Source organism: Psammomys obesus, unplaced genomic scaffold (assembly GCF_907164565.1).
Source record: "Psammomys obesus unplaced genomic scaffold, mPsaObe1.curated_primary_1811, whole genome shotgun sequence".
NCBI classification, from domain to species: Eukaryota; Metazoa; Chordata; class Mammalia; order Rodentia; family Muridae; genus Psammomys; species Psammomys obesus.
Window position 1 is genome coordinate 10,029,714 of NW_026593286.1, and position 19,166 is coordinate 10,048,879.

Below are 19,166 nucleotides of genomic sequence, written 5' to 3' on the forward strand. Positions count from 1 at the left end.
GCCAGAAGCTCAATGGCTTTGCTGGAGGACTTGTGTTTTTGTGTACTACAGACAGACTGGAGGTAGGGGGGAATTCTCTAAAAGAAGGCTGAGTCCTACTCCCCTCTGTTTCCTGATGCTGAGCATGAAGCTTAAACAGAGATGCTTGAAAATGATTATTAAGTGGATTGCCCTAACTCGTGGGCTTTTGCTCTTGTTTTTCTTTTGTTCTGCAGGCCCTCCTGGTCCACCTGGTGATCCTGGGCCCAAGGGGTTTGGCCTTGGATACCTCAGTGGCTTCCTCCTTGTTCTCCACAGTCAGACAGATAAAGAACCAATCTGCCCTGTGGGCATGCCCCGGCTTTGGACAGGGTACAGCCTGTTATACATGGAAGGACAGGAGAAGGCACACAATCAAGATCTTGGTATGGTGTTGTTATCATGACAGAAAATCCCAATTATTAGATTTTACCAATAAAGACTCAGAAGCCAGATGCTGGGTGAAGACCTGCTAGCTCAGAGAGGCAGAAAGAACAACCAGCTTACCTTCCTACTCAGCTCATTTCCCTGAAGGAAAAAGCCCTTCCTATTCAGCTCACATCCCAGAAGGAAAAAAGATCCTTCTCCACACTGTCTTAAATATCCTTCAGCTCAATGTCCCTCCTTTCTACTTCATGTGCATCTCTCTATCCATCCTCTGGACTTCCTCTCACTCTCTATGTTTTTTTCCCATGTTCACTTCCTGTCAATCTGGTGGCTTGCTCCACCTCTTGACCTAGGGTTAGCTTTGTTTACTCTTTTTTACAGAAAGCTCTTGGATTAAAGGTGTGTGCTAGGGCTTAGCCACACCAGAAGTACTTGTTTACAGTAAACAGAAAGCTCTAGGGTCGAAGACTGAGCCATACCACAATTAGAAACTGGTTTTTACAGTGCATAATGGGATCCAATATCGTGCAACAGTATGGACACACCAAGCATATGCTACCATGTTCTATACAGGGGTCATGCATGTTGTAAAAATCTAAATCTATTACCTTTACAGACTCATCAACTTCTTTGCCACTAATCTTCCCTGGCATGTCTTTATCTCCCTTCCTTCCTTCCTTCCTTCCTCCCTCCCTCCTTCCCTCCCACTTTCCTTCCTTCCTTCCTTTCTTCCTCTCTCTCTCTTCCCCTTTTTGGTTTTTAGAGACTGGGTTTCTCTGTGCAGCCTTGGCTGTCCTGTATTCACTTTGTAGACCAGGCTGGCCTCAAACTCACAGAGATCTGCCTGCCTCTTCCTCCTGGAGTGCTGGCATTACAGGTGTGTGCCACCATGCCCAGCATTACTACTTTTCTTATTAAATTTTTATTTTTTACATTAATTATTATTTACTTTGTATCCCAGCTGTAGCCTCCTCCCTCATTTCCTCCCAATCCCACCCTCCCTCATTACTACTTTTTAAAAAAGCTTTGAATGCAAATTACCATGATCCTGTTAGATGCCACAGAGGCTCATTCTCATGATTGGTTATTGTATGCCTACTTATTACAGTTTTGTTGTTGTTATGTGTGTGTGTGTGTGTGTGTGTGTGTGTGTGCATACCTGCACAAGTGTATTTTGTTTTGTTTTGTGTTTTGAGATGTGGTTATACTATGTACCCCTGGCTGACCTGGAATTGTATAGACCATGCTGGCCTCAAACTCAGAGAATTCTGTCTCTCCTTAAAGAGAGCTGAAACTAAAGGCATGGGCCACCACAGGCATGCACCTTGATTGTCTTGATTGTCATGTTTGTTTGTTTACAGTACCCTTCTGCAATAGGATAAATGTAACTTTGATATAGAATGCAACTTTTTGCTATTAAATATAGATTATTTAATTTGGCATGCTGAGCTTCCATGTTTTATGCATGGATTGCCTGGAGGCAGAACTTATTCGGTATATACTATAGCACTGGCTGGCACTAATTCTCAATTATTTTGTTTTGTTTTATGATCAGAAGACTTTACACATCAGTGCTCTGTGTTCTTTCCCATCTTGCAACAACAGATTTATAAGCTGCAGGACCCAATGTCAAGGCATATGATGACAGTGGCAGGGATGGCAGATGCAGGAAGTGTGTCAATAGGAGTAGTGACAGCTAAGTTAGTCTTACTGCCTTCACCAGGCTGGTGCCTGGCTAGTAAAAGGATTACACAGTGGCAGGCCTACAAGTGGTAGCTGTTCAGGTGCCCACCTTTATTTTCATCTTGGTACTGCCATGTCACTTCCTTCCTCAGATGCCTAGGTTATTTCAAGATAGGGGAAAGAAGAAGGAATGGTTATCTTGAACCTGCTTTTTCTCCTTTCTTTTCTAATATCATGTTTTCTCTTGCCCTGGTCAAGTTGAAGCATCTAACTAAAGTTCTGTAGATCCCCCTATGCAAATTCCAAGCCACTTATTAAGATCACCAAAGCCCACATCCTGTGGTCTGAGTTATCTCCAGTTACCCAGAGATGACGTCACGCAGGTGCATTTTTCCTGGCTCCACTGAGCTCTGAGGTGACATTCTGTGCCTCTGGTTCTCCCCATCTCAGCGTCTTCATCTCCTTTGAATGGTTACCACTATCTCCAAGCCTGGTTAAATCATTTCGTGTTAGGTATCACAGCTTAAAATAAAGTTGTTCTGGGCAACCCTCACCTCTCATCCACAGAGCTTCTCCATCTCATCTGTTACCACCTTGCTCACATGTATTGAAAAGTCAGATGTTTCTGTGCTCAGCTCTAGCCCATGGTGGGTTGTTGGGCTCCAGAGAGAGGGATGAATGGATTGAAGCTCGTCCACAGATCAGGGAGGTGGCCAAAGTGGCAGTGGTCTCTGGCATGGCTCTCCATAGGTCATAGTAGGTGTCTGTTAACTGCCACATGCAGAAGTCACTGGCTGCTTGTTCACAACTGGATGCTCATACACTGTGTCTTCTTCCCACCCAGGATTGCCAGGGTCTTGTCTTCCTATGTTTAGTACTCTGCCCTTTGCCTACTGCAACATCCACCAAGTGTGCCACTATGCCCAGAGAAATGACAGGTCATACTGGCTGTCTAGTGCAGCGCCTCTTCCCATGATGCCACTCTCAGAGGAAGAGATCCGTCCTTACATCAGCCGCTGTGCTGTGTGTGAGGCCCCGGCACAGGTGGTGGCTGTCCACAGTCAGGACCAATCCATCCCACCATGCCCACCGATGTGGAGGAGCCTCTGGATTGGGTACTCATTTCTGATGGTGAGTCTCCTGCCCTTGAACCTTATTCCTGGCTAGATCAGAGTTCTGTGTACTGTGTAGAAACCAGTGGACACGGGGGTCAACCAAGCCACTGCAGACTGTAGACTGCTGAGATAGAGTGCCATCATCAATTATTCTTTCGGTAAGTCTGGAAGATGGATTTATTTCAGCTATCAGTGAAACTGGCCCCATTTTGCATGCACATCCAACACACCTCCTACTGTTTTTTATGGAATGACTTAAGGAGGAATTTTAAATAGACCTAGACGAGGGCATGTCACTGATTCTGTCCGGGTGGTCTGGAGTGGCTGAGCCCTAATGTTTCTTTTTCCTTTTTCCTCTGGGTAGCACACTGGAGCTGGGGACCAAGGAGGAGGACAGGCACTCATGTCACCTGGCAGCTGCCTGGAGGACTTTAGAGCTGCGCCATTCCTCGAATGCCAGGGCCGGCAGGGAACCTGTCACTTTTTTGCAAACAAGTACAGCTTCTGGCTGACCACGGTGAACCCAGACCTGCAGTTTTCCTCTGGCCCATCACCGGACACCTTAAAAGAAGTTGAGGCCCAGCGCCAGAGAATCAGCAGGTGCCAGGTCTGTGTGAAGTACAGCTAGAGAATTCACAACATGCCAGTCGGAATCAAGAGAGACATCTCATGGAGAAAAAGCTGCCCTGGCTACTCCAGCAAATTCAGTGGTGCTCTCTCCAGACTCCTTCAGCCATGTCTTCTGTCTTATTCCCGGCATCCTCCTTTTGCTCTCCACAGATGAAGCAAAAGCAGCACACCTGGATTTGTTTGGTTCCCACCAATCTAGATGAAAACCACACATTCTCCTTTTATTGAAATGATGGAGGAACAGGCTTTATTTGAACACGTGTTAATTCCCAGAAAAGCAAGTGAATGAATGACAAAGACAAGATTATAAACGACTGAAAACTTCATTCATTTGTTGATAGCATCTCAAACAACTGAAGTCAATTATTCTGTAATCCATTGGGCTCCCGGCTAGATTTTACAGGACAAAAATATAAATAGGCCAACAAATGAAACTACAAAGTAGAGATTGTCAATGTTTCAAAATGATTTTCTCTATAATCTATTTTTTAAACCATACACTTTAAATAATTGTGAGATCATGGCCCAAAGAGGTTTTTAAGAAGGAGGAAGAAAAGAAAAACAACCTCTCTACACTGCCAGCATTAGCAGTTCATTTCAAAGCAGAATGAGTCATTATGCCAGGAAGGCCTGCAGTCCCTGTATTCCAGAGCCCCGACATTAGCATAAACACTTCACAGATGAATATAAAACATTATGTTCTCTCCTGCATTTTACAAAGAATGGAAATGCCTACTTTGGCAACCCTTTTGAAAAGTAGCAATTATAGAAAAAATATATTCAATAAGGGATTAGGAGCCTAAAAGCTATTAATGAATATTAAGGTAGTGATTCACAAAAATTGACTCCCCATCCCAGGGAACTTGCAAACAGACCACTTTTCCCCAGTCGGGGGGCCAGCGTGTCCTCCTGCTAATGGGACTGAAGCGACATGGGGCTTACAAAGCCACTTGCTCTCCTCCCCAGGAGAACCTGCGAGGCTCCTCCTCCACATGGATAATGGCAACTCACTCCGGAAGTGACAGGGCTATCATTATGCACTTGGGAGAAAAATGAAGGGCTGACTTAATTAAAGTTAGGTAAGAAGATTCATTTATGTCACAGTCACCCCGCCAAGAAGGCATGGGGCTTTCTTGAGCAGAAACAAAGACGCTCTCCAATCTGAATTTTGTGTTCCAATGATTTTTTTTTTAAACGGGAACATCTGTCTCACCAATTTTCAAACATTCTTTACATTGTATTAGCATCATGGCAAGACAGCTGTTTGACGCTGGTACTTAACAGATCCTGTACATGGATAGGATCCATGTCAATTGGCAGTGACGTTTCTGCATATCAAAAGGTCTGCTGGTCACCAAGGCAGGGATCCCTACAAATCACAAATGGAAAGGTTTGATAGAAAAGATTTCTTTCTTTTGAAACTCACCTTCCTCAGCTAAAGCAAGAAAAGCTCCCCCCTCCCTCCCAAGAGAGACACACATGCCAGAGCTCACTTTTCAGGGCACTTGCGAATAATTGAAAGAAAAACTCAATTAGAATTTTATTTCTGGACTAGAGAGGAGGCTCAGTGGTTAAGAGCACTTACTGAGAATCTGAATTCAGTTCCTGGGACCCAGGACAGGTGGCTCAGTCACCAGTTACTCCAGTTCCTTTTTCTGGCTCCCACAGTCTGTCTTGTACACATGCAAATACCCATACACAAACACATACTGATATACATAATTAAAAACAAAAGCAAATAAAAATATTTCTAAGGTGTGCTTTCCTTGCTATCCTTTGGTCAGTGATGAACTCCTTTATGGAGAATGCGTTTAGCTTCTTAGTTCATTCCTCTTTCTTTCTCTCTCTCTTTCTTTCTTTCTTCCCTTCCTTCCTTCTTTTTTCTTTCTTCTTTCCTTCTTTCCTTCTTTCCTTCCTTCCTTCCTTCCTTCCTTCCTTCCTTCCTTCCTTCCTTCCTTCCTTCCTTTCTTCCTTCCTTCCTTCCTTCTTTCTTTCTTTCTTTCTTTTTCTTTTAATGTCCATTTTATTTTATCATGTTTTTAGACAGCCACCCAGTCTGTAGCTTAACTTGGCCTGGAACCCACTACATAACTAGGCTGAACATCTCTACTTTAACATGAAATATTTTCTTGATGTAGCAGCAGAATATTTTCCAATATTGACCTATTTAAGTTCATGTTATGCATGTTAAATATTTCTGAGTGTATGCAATTGGAGCCCATTTCTCCTTTATTTGCATTACCCTTATGTTTCCAGAATCTTTATCTATCACCCCAAACCAGACCTCCTGAAAGCTCATTATGATCTAGGCCTGAGAACGTGTCCCAGGAAGAGGTGGGGGCATAGGTGAACTGTTAGAGAGCACACGTGGCTTGTTGCTTAACAACCTTAAACCCTTCAACTTTGCTGTTAGACTAGTAGCATGCTTCATAAGTCAGTTATGACTGGCTGAATTAGAAGGGCAATTTAGCTACCTGAGATAGTAGGCATGAAGCAGTTCAAACTATAGATTCTGTGGTCTTCCTTTGAGTTGGTAATATATTCTGAAATGGTCCAGAAGGGCAAAGCAATAGGAAAAAGCATTCTTGGGACAGAAGAGCACGTTATTTTAGAGTTGTTATATCTCTTTCCACCTGGCTATATATCATATTTTTGGAACAGCCTTGCTCAGTGGGGACCATGAACAAAGCTTTGCAGTTATCCTAGCCCATTACTGTGATGGTCTTATCTAAGCCTCATTTTCAAGGTCTCCACCCTTGACCGACTAGAATGTGCCAAGTTCTCTAATGGGAACGTTTCCTTCTGGGTTCTCATTCTTGGTAAGTGGGACCCACCAGTCCAGCAGGTGATCTGTTCCCCAGACTGAACCTGGTTTCACTTTTTGTGTGTGTTTGGGTTGCCACCTCCTCTCCATGCTTCTTCCTCTCACACAGGGATGTCTCCAGTTTGGAATCCCAGCCATCCTCTAAATTCTATCCAAATTAGATTAGTTATCTTTTGGCTTAAAATCCTCAATGACCACACTGCCTGTGAAATCCAAATGACCTCACATGGGGTAAAAGGTCCATTGTGAATGATGAGGCTTACTGTCTGAGAATGCCTCTTGTCAGCTTGGGCTGCACACAGCTCTGCGAACACTCACATAGCTCTATGGCTTTGGCTCATCTTTCTACTATTGATGTCCTCTCTTGGGTCCAGTGGTTTGGTAGACACATGTTTCTCCTAGAACAATGGGTTAGTGGTAGGTACATGAGCTTCCCAAAGAGACTTGGGGAGCTATCTGTTCTCTGTTCTCTAATGTCTCAGGATACTTCTCTCATTCCCTGGCTAAAAATCGAAGCTCTTGTGGGGCAGGGTCCATGCTTTGCTAGTCTTTGGGTGTGCAGTGTTAGCACATGAACGAGCCTATCTGTTATCGACTCAATTCTTTATCAATTCAGTGATAATTTCCTATGCCTTGGTAAGTCTTTAATGTGCAGCTCTGCATGTAAGAGCTCCTTGGTAAAAGGATGACCAGTATAAGCCTGTCTTGCCACAGAATATCAGAAAGTTAAATACATCCACACATCCACAATCTAATACAATTAGCACCATAATGCCAATAGGCAAGTGTTGACCCTTTCTTACTCCACAGTTAGTTACTTCTCTATGAACTGAAATTTTAGAAATGACTTGGCAGAAAGAAGAGCCTTCATTGAAAGGACATGATGACTCATGCTACAGTCTGCATTCCCTCAAGACTGAAGGGCTTTTTGGCACCAAGTTGCCTCTACATAGTCCTTGTACATTTTGAGCCCTTAGAAAAAGTCAGCAGAATGGCTTATGAGCACTGAACTTCATCAAGACTTTCTTTCACAAGTCCCGCAGTTTACCACCTAACAGTGGGAAAATGAGGACTTCTGAATTGGTTGAATGCAGATTTCAATCCATTTTCAGCTCTGTTGCCAAGGGTGAGTTCTGCTAAATTTCCCTTGTTTATATGGTAGGACAATGCACTCATGTTGAAACTTAAAAGTTGGATTATCACCTGTCTAGTTCACAGCAGTAACCATACACCAATTATGGACACATCTATTTAAAATAAGATATTGTAATATGAAAATTATTCCTTGTTTTTTTTTTCCCACACAACAAAATTACATGTTGATTCTCATAGGGCATATAAATTACTGATTAGAATTATTTATAACTAGTCAGTTCTTAACATCTTCTTTATCTCAAGTCACAAAGTTATTGTACCACAAAAAGTACCCCAATTGCCTGCAGGGACATTATGAGTAAGGTCTACAGGGAACAAACAGTCGACATTAAAAAAAAATAAAATCAGCCTTCTGCAATTGTCTCTGTTATTATCTGCAAGGAACTCTGCATAATGCATTTTAAACCAGGATGTCTGGCTGCCACATCCACATGAAATGCTTGAATTTTATGGTCCTTAAATATTTAATGATTCATTGGAAAAAATGTGAAATATGTCCATTAAATTGCATCCCTTTCTCTAACCCATGGTTTTAAACGATTTTGGTCACGCACCTTTCGCAAGATGCCTGATCTACTATTGACACATAAATATTTCTTTGTTGTCACAGTGTGGTTTATTACAAATAAAATTCTGTGATGACTTCCAAAAGCACTGTTGTTGATGAAATTATTTTCTTTTAAGCCAAAGTTGGTTTCCTCTTAAGTGTATATGTGTCCTTGTACACAGAGGCATGTATGAAGTCTGTTTATGTATGTATGTTACGTGTTAGATGTAAGTAGGAAAAACCCTAAATTGTTGTTCCTCAGGTGGCATCTGGCTGGCCCGGGTCTGCTTCTTCCCTCAGGGCGTCCAGGTACTAGTGTGCATAGATGCTGGACTTGAAGGAAGCTTAGCCTGGTGAGTGGGTTAGCAGGATCTCAGTCTGGTGATGAATTGGAAGAGGGGGCTTTTCTGAGATAGTTGTCAGTGAAACAGCTCTTCTTAAGGGCATAAGGGTTCTATAAACCTTGGGATCAAGAGACTGCCTACTTCCAGGGTGACTTGAAGGGCTGAAAGTGTGAAAGCCAGCCTCCTTATGCTAGTGAGCATTTATATGGCTGTGGGGAATGCCCAAGAGAAACAACTTAAAACTAGGATTTATTTGGACTCAGTTTCAGTCCAATCTTGTCTGGATGAACTGAGGTATGAAGAGGAGCCTTATATAGTGGGAGAATGCAGCAGAGACTGCTTACCTGACGGTGGTCAGAAAACAGACTGAGAGAGACCAAGACTGGCCCAGGTCATCATATAGCCTCCGAGCACTGGCCAATACCAACTAGTTTCTACCTCTGAAAATTTCTATCACTTCTCAGCAGCAACACAAGCCTTCAACACACCAGCCTGAAATGGGGCAGGGTGAGCACCAGGGACAGGTCACATCCAAACTGGCAACAGTGTGCTCTGCTGGACACGCGTATTCTTATTATCAGTCAGAAATAGGGAATGTTAATACGGGTGACAGAATGTTACACTGGTCTTGGAGAAGTCAGTTTTCTTTAGAGTACACATAACTAGGAGCTGAGATAGCTGAGCTGGTAAAATGCCTGCAACACAAGAATGAAGATCTGGGTTCAGGTCCCCAACACCCATGTACAGTCAAGCTTGGAGTGGTCTTGCATGAGGGCTGGAGTCAGGTGTGTCCCTGAACCCTCCAGCTAGACAGTCTGCCTATCCGAATGCCTGGTTCAGTGAGAGACCTTGTCTCAAAAAATTCAAGGGATGGTACTGGGGGCTGGAGAAATGGCTCATCGGTTAAGAACACTGGCTGCTCATATAGTGAACTGGGATTTAGTTCACAGCCACCATGTTGGGCAACCCACAGCCAGTTGCATGGGATCCAATGCCCTCTTCCGGTCTCCCTGGGCACCTGTACACAACACACACATGCACACACACTCTCCAAATGTTGCATTCATGCAACGCATGGATGCATGTATGCATGCATGCATATACACACTACACTTGAGAAGCACCTTGGCTTACCACCTGTCATGATACGAATGAGCTTCTTTCTACTTCAGTCCTCAAGTGTTTACTGGTTCAGCAATGAGGACAGACAAGAGAAATACAGCTCCAGTTCCTGCCGTGGGGAGGAAGACATACTCTCACGGCACAATCAGCATTACCAAGTGACATGTGGGTAACCAAGAGACAAAGACCCAACAACAACAGCAGGCCTGAGATGTGAGTCATGGTCTCTCAGGGAGGCCTCAACCAGGAGACAACATAAGGAGTACATAACAGGCTGAGGAAGAGGAGATGCTGCTCCTTACACAATACCGAAAAGATTCTAGTAACAGAAGCATTCATAGCCTGGATGGCAAGGCCAGTGAGTTAAGAATAAACGGGATGAGGTCCAGAGCTGCTGGGAGCCCAGTGGTTGAGGTTAATGGCACTGACCTTTACCATTGGTCAACAGACAAACAATAAAAGATATCTGAGGTGGTGAGTGGTATTGCTAACACAGGCTTTGAAAGCCTGACTGGCAACAGTATTTAGGGTTGAGTGAAGAGGTATTTTAAGTATTGAGCAGAGTAATGAATTGAGAGGCTTCAAGGTCCTTCCAAGCTGACAGTTTGTTTATGATTCTAAAATACAGGAGGAGAAGACAGAAAGTGGGGCCAGTGGAAATTAGGTTAAAAAGTTGCTGCAGTGATCCATGGGAAGGGACAGAAGAAATGATATACTTACGAGTAACTGAACACTTCTGCTCTGAATACCAACTCCCAAGAGAGGTCTGTTCTGTTTGAAGGGGGCAGCTCTGTCACTCCTCTGTCCAAGTCATTTACTAGTTCCAGCCTCGCTAACAGGCAACTTGGAGACTTGATGACACCTAAAGTCATCAAGAGGAAGCAATTTTAACTAGTCCTTCCTCTTGAGGACCAGGAAAAGATTCTGAGTGAATCTGTTAAACTGACTGACCACACCAAACTGGGAACTGGACACATAAAAGACACTTGGAAGATCACTAATAAAAGGATCAAATTTAAAAGTCATCTCTGGGTGCTTACTCCCTGTTGGCCGTAATCATCTTCTGCTATGCTTAGTCCACTTCCAGTTTGTTGACATAACTTTGAGCATTCCTTATTGTGGATAGAGCAAAAACCAACAAAAGCGTAACAACAAACAAAGAAAAAAGTCCCAGACACAGAAAACAATAAGCACTGGCTACAGGCAAAAGCCCATGACTTGAACAACATAATTATTATAATATCCAGAACATCTTTATTCTGAAAGACATTTGGTTTTCACTTATCACTAAAATGACCCTCCCCCACATCTGTAATAAACATTTGGTGACATCCCACTTCATAAATATAGAAAAAGTGCATATTAGAACTATACCATCCCAAACCAGTATTTCATAGTCTTTGTGTCCAACAAGTCAAACGCAACAAGCAGGCACTATTATTGGGCTAAAGCTACACATACAAGCTAGTGGAATTCAAATACAATTGAAAAATAACTTTGGTTGGAAAACAACAGTTATTGGGCCTTTGAGTATGGAGTGAGGGAGACAGGGAAGGTGAGGGAAGGTAAGTATCAGGCCTTGTTCTAGGGTCACTTGGAACCACACCACCACACAGACATGATTTCGTGTAGGTCTGCACAAACAATACTAGTATCTCAGAGTGTTAGGGCAGAATTTCCAGGAGCGAGAAAAGGATGACAAATAGGGTAGAGCTTATTTCTCATCATGGTATGGAAGGTGACTGTACAGCTTGGGAGACAGAAATAATTTAGTTTGACCATTATAATTTAAATGTGTTTGAAGGCACCAGGCTCATGGGCATAATTCATAACATCAACTAGCTATGGCTTTACACCAATTACAAATTAAACGAAGGGGCTCAGGCACCACTGTCTGGATCACCTGTCCAAAAGCTCTCAGACTTTGAAAATTTGCTTAGCTCATTTATATGCAAGAGTCAAAGGCATTCCAGGTGGATTCACATGAACAACTATGGAGCTGCACAGCTGGAATGCACCAGATGTGTCAAATGCAGACAACAGAAAACCAGGACATTAATAGGCTCAAAATGTCAACCCTGGGCACCAGCTCATTTTAGAGCTGAATACTTGTTTGTAGTTTTATTTATATACTGTGATTTCATACCTTCTTTCCTTCATCTCCTCCCGCCTTCCTTTCCTCCCTCTTTCGTTGGTGTATAGGTGTGTGTGTGTGAGTGTATGGTGTGGTATATGGTGTGTGTATATTCTGGCTGGCTTAGAACTCCATATGTAGATCAGGTTGGCTTTGAACTCAGAGATCCCCCTACCCCTGGATTCTGAGTGCTGGGATCAAAGGTGTGCGATAGCACGTCCGACTTTTAAGTTTTCATAATGGACATAGAGAACTTAGCTTGAAGTTCGTTTTGCTGGTTACATGTTTCTTGATTTAGTATATTAATTCACCTTCTGAAGGCAACACACACTCACATATATACTTTAAAAAAATATAAAACTGTAAACAAAGAAAGTCAGGTTCCACGTGCTCCCCCAACAAGGCTAATCTGCATTAACAGTTAGTATTCTTTTCCAGATGTTTGCCTTTTGCGTAAGAAAGCCTGTCTACAGCTTTTAAAATCAGACACTACACAGAATGGAGAGTAAAGGAGGAACACCCGTTGTTGCTCCTAACTCCTTTTGAACTAAACTCTCCACGACAGTGAGGCAGCAGGATATTCTGTCTCCGTCCTTTTATTCTCAGAACACAACCCAGGGAAATGCCTTCAGTGACGCAGACAAGCTGTGCATTAAACACTGCAGTTCCCCGGGGGGCATTTTTTGGACATTTTGTTTATGACAAATAGCAGGCACGGTGGCCAATGAAAAGGCACTTTTGTGAAGATAAAAAAATACTTCCTGCAAGAGGGATTCTCAGCGAGAAATCCATGGAACAACCCCTCCTTTGCTGTCTGTGTGACACCTGCCACTGCTCTGCAGGAACAGTTAAACAGGCCTCGTCTCCCGCGCCTGGGGTGCTGGCTGTGAACCTAAATTGCTGGTGCCACATGAAATCTGATGAATAAGCAGGTTCTTCCCCTACTTTAGATCTTTCTTATTCCCCTTCAGTCAGGCATGCTGCACGCAGAACACAGCTGGAGTTGTGAACACCAAGCAGACCCAGCGGCCTGAGCACCCTGAGGGGCCTGAATGAAAGAGAATAGAACATCCTAGAAACATCTTTCCACACAATCATGGAAATATGTCAGTAGGACCAGGGGGTGACACTGCCCCTCCTGCCAAGCCAAGCACCTGGCATAGGATACCAGACAGAGTGAGGGTGAATGCTCTCACCTGGTAAAATAAAATAAAAATAAAAAAGATTAAAAAAAAAAAAAAAAGAACAAGCACTTTTTATCAAGGTCACATAGTCTTCAGCTCCAATGTGGATGTACCACTGAGTCTGGAGGAAAGCAGAGAAAAGTAGAAATTGGTCCCAACTGAACAGGTGAGATCACATACAGGCCCCTTGGGGAAAGTTGTGCCCTTCCTGGGTCAAGCCTGGTTTCCAGACATGTCAAGTGGGCTTGTGAGTCTGAACACATAGGGGCCGTGGAGTGACTTTTCATGGCAGACATGAATTATCTGCAACAACAATGGTGTGCTCTGCTTTTGTTGAAAACCAATCAGGGGCTTCGGGAGTAAAATGAAGGGGCTATGATCACACAGCTGGACCATGGCTTCCCAGGCATGGCGCCACATCACTGGCTATCAAATCTGTGAAGACGCTGTCTCCTCATTTCTTCCTCTGGCGTGAGACGGAACCCATACGGTGCTGGACCATTTCTGGTATTTCCTGCAGTGAGAAGGCAAAAAAGGCAAATCACACATTGCCTATCCATCCTTCTGACATTTACAAGGCATGGTGTACTCTAGTATTCCAAGAAGAGAAAACCAGCTGTTTTGGTGTCATCTTTGTTTCAACATTAAAAAGACACATAACAAACATATTTCAAGTTTAGCTGTCAATACTAATTTCAACACAGACTAAATATTTTCAGTGTGGCTCAGCCCATGAACTTAATTGGATGCATTCTCAGCTTCTTGATACTCAGTCCACTTTGACATTTTTCTTCTACCATGCTCCATAATTTGCATCATTTACCCTTGCAAATGTCTTAAGGCCTCCTTTTTATGTATTCATTTATTTTTAATACCCAACTCAATTAACTCTTCCATAGCCCACTCCTAACTATGCTCGCTGGCTTTTCCTACTCAGCCCTCGGGCCTCCCTTTTCTTTCCTCTCACCTGCTGGTCCTACCAGTCTGGGCATCAAGAAGCACATCTGGCTGAGGGAAATGGGTCCTACCTTCCTTGAGGTGAAGGGTAGCAACACAATGAGCAAGTAACTGAGCCAGTGGCAGTTAGTGTTCTGCCTTTACTTTTTACACTCCTCTCAATCAACCCATCCCCTTTCAGCAACACACACACTTTGCTGGCTGACAGACGAAAACATAAGCATAATAGTTACTTCATGGCCTTTTAGTACAGAAAAACATGTTACTGTCTTAACCTAGATGAAAGATGACAGAGAATACACTTAAAACTTACACCTTAAACACTTTATGAATATTCATGATTCAAAGTTTTTACAGGATACAGTTTTTGCTATTTTTATAAGGGAATTTGTCTTTGCTCAAAATAGTTAATTTTTGAAATAGCAAATATCTGAATCAAATCAACACAAGTTTATTGCTTAAAATTGCTTCATGTAATCAGATCCAAATCCAGCTTTGCTGTTTATGGCTGCTTTTAACAAGAGAATTTTTATTTGTACTTATGAACACAGGCCACTCAATATTTGACAGCCCACTGCAGACGGGCTAGAACTCTATTAAAATGAGCTGCGGGTAGAATCAGGAGCAAGTTTAACGTGGCAGTGTTGCCACCAGGCCACCAGGCCTCTATTGTGTTTTTAAAAGATGACCCACAACTGCCTTTGGGAGGACTAATAGTCTCATGCTGGAGAGAGAAAGAGTCAGGGGCAGAGGGTGAAGGTTCCATAGGTCCAGAGCTCTCCCCTCTCCCCCTTCCCTCCCTCTGGTTCCATCTGTAGTGCATTCAAGGATAACCAAGGCTTAGCCAACAGAATGCCACATGCTGAGGAGAGAACTCACAGCCCTATCCACTCAGAGGTATGAAAGTCACTCCATTAATAGAGCCCTCTCAAGGGCTCCTATTTCACTTAGCTTTTGTTCCCAATCTAGTCATCCCAGTTCCACACAGGGGCCAATTAAAGGACAGTGAGTGTTAGCAAGACATCTCAGGCCACCTGGCCAGTGCATAAGGGAACAATATTGGAGCCAAGGTTTTCTGACCTCTTACAACCTACCCAACTGCCATCCCTTCTGAAGCGCTGAACAAGTTAAACACCATACCTTCTCACCATGTCTAACCTTTCCACCCATGCTTGGTGCTTCTCTCCATGGATATGTGGGGCTCACTGCTATCCGAACACAGGAAATGAGGGAAGTTAGTCTAAACTAAGCCCATAACTCTTATGAGACTCAGCTAATATCAAAGACACAGGTCTAAAACCCCATTTCGAGTTTCATTAAATTCCAGCACAAACCACAGCGGTCCATTTCTGTCAGAGCACCATAGTGCCACGATTTCCACGGTACTGCAGCATTAGCTCAGGCCTCACTCTCTCTGTATTTTACAAAATTCCTTCAAACTTAGTTTCTGAGAATAGCAAAGCTATCCTATCTATCTGAGTTGCTTATTTCAGGATCCAAACACTCTAACCACTTGGTTTAAAAGCAGTTTTCAAATGAAAACACATCTCTGATATTCTGAGAGAAATTTTAAGTCAGCTGCCAGTCAGCCACTCGCCTACTGCTTGCTGTGTGTGCACAGTGGGTCAGCAAGATGTCAGGGGACAAGCACAGAATCTGTCTACTCTGCCATGTAGGTCCATCGTTTGTACTGACTTTTAAACACTTCATCTATTACTATTCTCTCTCCTGGGACCTCAAATGTCTGGGGTCCTTCAGACATGTCTCAAATTGTCTTAATCTCCTGTGTCTGATACACACTCACATTTGTTAGGTGTATAACACAGGGCCTTGGCCAGCTTCATATGGGTGCAAGATGTCTCCAGTTTCATAATGAGAGCATGCTAGGGGAGAAGCAGAGATGGCTTCCTGGGTCTGCCTGGAACTCATAGACACGCCCCACGCAAGATGCTTCACGAGGTAGGCTCTGGCTGATTCCTGTGGGTCGGGGGAGGTGCTGAACAAGAAAGCTGGTGGCCCTCCACTGCTCTGGAGTGTAACAGCCTGACAAGATCCTACACTTCATTTATAGCTGTGGTTCTCAACATGCGGGGCGTGCCCCCTTTGGGGGGGGACACATATCAGATATTTACATCACAATTTATAACAGCAGCAAAAGTACAGTTATGAAGTAGTAATGAAATAATCTTACCGTCTGGGGGTCACCACACCATGATGAACTTAAAGGGTTCGTTAAAGAAAGGGCTGCAGCATTAGGAAGGCTGATTGATGAACCAGTGATTTGTAGCCATTTATCTTTGAGTAAATGGCTTCCCTTATGTTGGTCATAGTTTCCTAGTTTATGAAATAGTATGGTGAGAGTAACTTCCCCATGAGACTATTAAGAGGGCTGCAAGAGATGGTGCCTCTATCTGACTTAGCAGCCTGGAGTGAACACCTGTTAAACCCCTAATGGCATCAGGGATCATACTGAATGCCTGTGCTTGAAGAGAACTAACTCCATAAGATACGCACAAAATGAAATCCCAAGATTATTAACTCCTCAATAAAAAAAAAAAAAAGTTGTTATATTTGTGGATGCTTTCAGCGGTGATTTGTACGCATATGGAATTATTAGCTACTAAAACTTTGCTTTCTAAAGGAATGAACAGCAAAAGGTAATTAACAAACTTCCCTGGGCAGCACACTTGTATAACATAGAGAGCCTTTGGGCTGTTGGGAAAGCCCCAGTGTCCAGCATGGAACTTTCATCCATTTAGTGAAATCTCACATTGACCATAGACAGGCTTGGGGGAGGTGGCCCTGCTCTGCAGAGCCTGGTAAAGAATATTAGTATTTATAAGACTCCACCCCATGTCCCTGTAAATGGAGGTCAGACCCCAATCTTGCTCAAAGAAACAGCAGGGATGCTTCAAAGGGCCTTGGGAACAATGCCCGGTTGAAGATGACTTACCTCGATTACAGCACCAGTAGTGAGATCATACAGTTTATTGATTTGTGGTTCTTGATAGCAAATTTTCAGTTTTTTGCCCTTATGTATAATGCAATAACCTTTACATCTTATGGCGAAGGGAAGGGAAGCGAAGCAATTTTCTCCAGATAAGAATTGCTGAGGAAGGCTGAGAGTTGATGGCCATTTTCCCTACTGCTCACCACTAGTGTAAAAAGGGATATTTAATTTGCTGGCATTCACAGATCTTTGCACGTGAGCTCCTAAACACTCACGCCATTCAAATTATGCAATGAAGTTGCAGGGTGGATCATATCTTTACCTTAAACTGGAGGACTGAAGAGGAAAAACAAAGGGTAAAAATTTTAAATAGAACACTAGCGCTCTGTGGTATATCTGTCAAAGAACAAGGGCAGCATGGGTCCTCTGCGCTCTCTTTCAAGAACGTTACTTTATTACAATCGCAAAGGCTCCTGAAGGGATGACTAGAAGTCGTTTACTTAAAAAGACCAGAAGGGTCTGGAAGAAACGGCAGTTCTACCAGTTTAGAAAGAAGGTCTCTGGAGGGGGGCGGACATTTAGTACAATTTTACTTTCAGGGTCACTAATTGTATGATTTCTCACTCTCAAAATAGTTTGGATTTTACCTAAAACCATGTGATTTTCAGACATATGGAAGTTTCATGATGGCTTGAAAGAAGGGTAACAGATAATCTCAGAATGAGAGAAAAACAGTGACATTTCCATCCTGCCAACCAATCAAGCTGGCCAACCCCAAATCTCACTGGGTACCTGGGATCTTAGTGTGAACAGCTCTGACATGCAGAGCAGTGTGACCCTGCTGTCATGTGGTTCTCTTTCCTTCAGTTGGTTGATGTTGAAGCCATTTAATGGACAAGAGACACTTGGGACCAATAGGCAAGGAAGCCACTGAGTAAATTAAACTGTCAGGTGGGTGGTGTTTGTTTCTCAGAAAGAATCAGCACACACAGTTTAACTCTACTTCATGCCCACCCAGGCATACTTCTTTTGGGAATATATTACTTGACCAACTTTTATGAACTGAATACGTGGACACAAACATACATGTAGAAATAACAGAAGGTGTCCAGAACCCAGAAGCTCCCATCTCTTCCTTTGAGAAGGGCATGTGGCTTCCTTTCTTGTTTTATCCATTCTAAGTTTAAACCATTCTAATATCTTCATCCTCGGGTCCTTATAGCCCTGTTCTTTCCTCCAAAGTCTCTGGGGTCTTAGCTGCCCCTCGCCATTCTCCTCCTCTTCCCTCTTATTTACCCTCTCTTCTCCCCCACCTCTTGTGCTGGTTTCTAATACATGGGTCCATTTTCACCCACACCATCCATAAAGGACTTCATAAAAGTCGATCTGAGGGGGTCTCATCTTTCCGTGACACTTGAGAAAGTCTTCCACTTTGTTCTGTGTGGTCTTGGTCCGTCTTATCTTTCCAAGTAGAAATTTCTTATCTATTTTGCAGGCAAACTGGCATAGTAGAGTTTTAAGTAACTTACCAAGGCTCAAGCCCTCTTCCCCCTCCAGGGTGCCCCAGGCATGGATGTGTCAACACTGGCGATTCAGGCACTGGATCTATCTGAAAACACCAGGAACTTAACTTCTGCCCTTGCTAAGATTACCCCGCAAGTGCCAATTTTATTTAGGATCCTAAATGTGTCTCTATCCCAGTGAGAAAGACTAAGGCTCAGCAGAACCCAGCATTGGGAGTTTACTGTGGTTTCAGAGCGCACAGAAGGAGAGAAGCAGCAGCTGACTGAGAGCTGAACCCGAGCCCCAGTCTCACAAGCATCACTACAACAGAAGAGATTTATTTTAAATGACGAGTTAAAGATTCTGATGTAAAATGTGTGACGTAAAAATGTTTAGATAACTCAGTTTTTCTTGAATCCCTTCAAAGTTTTATCCCCTTAGCGCTTAACCGTGAGGGGTTTCAGTGGGTCTGAGAATGGTGTTCAGAGGTTTGTCTATACAGTTAATAACGCTGCAGAAGCTTCTAAAATGTCCTAGTCTGTAACAGGATGCTTTTTGTCGGAAATCTGGAGGTGCCTCAGTTTACCCAATCACATAAGCTGACTCCGGAGGT

At 43.3% G+C, this 19,166-nt stretch overlaps 2 protein-coding genes across 2 annotated transcripts in view; one reads left to right on the forward strand and one right to left on the reverse strand.

Moving 5' to 3' along the window:
• The window catches only part of Col4a4 (collagen type IV alpha 4 chain), a 112,939-nt gene extending 108,690 nt beyond the window's left edge, over nt 1-4,249 (forward strand). Inside the window, exons 46-48 of the mRNA XM_055616421.1 lie at nt 216-404; nt 2,933-3,219; nt 3,568-4,249. Coding sequence (XP_055472396.1) covers nt 216-404; nt 2,933-3,219; nt 3,568-3,831 — 740 coding nt within the window. The 3' untranslated portion in view covers nt 3,832-4,249. The remainder of the gene's footprint in view (nt 1-215; nt 405-2,932; nt 3,220-3,567) is intronic.
• Nucleotides 4,250-11,056: 6,807 nt separating this feature from the next.
• Rhbdd1 (rhomboid domain containing 1) overlaps nt 11,057-19,166 on the reverse strand; it is a 118,973-nt gene continuing 110,863 nt past the window's right edge. The window contains exon 7 of the mRNA XM_055616420.1: nt 11,057-13,657. Within this exon, the coding sequence (XP_055472395.1) occupies nt 13,563-13,657 (95 nt within the window). The 3' untranslated portion in view covers nt 11,057-13,562. The remainder of the gene's footprint in view (nt 13,658-19,166) is intronic.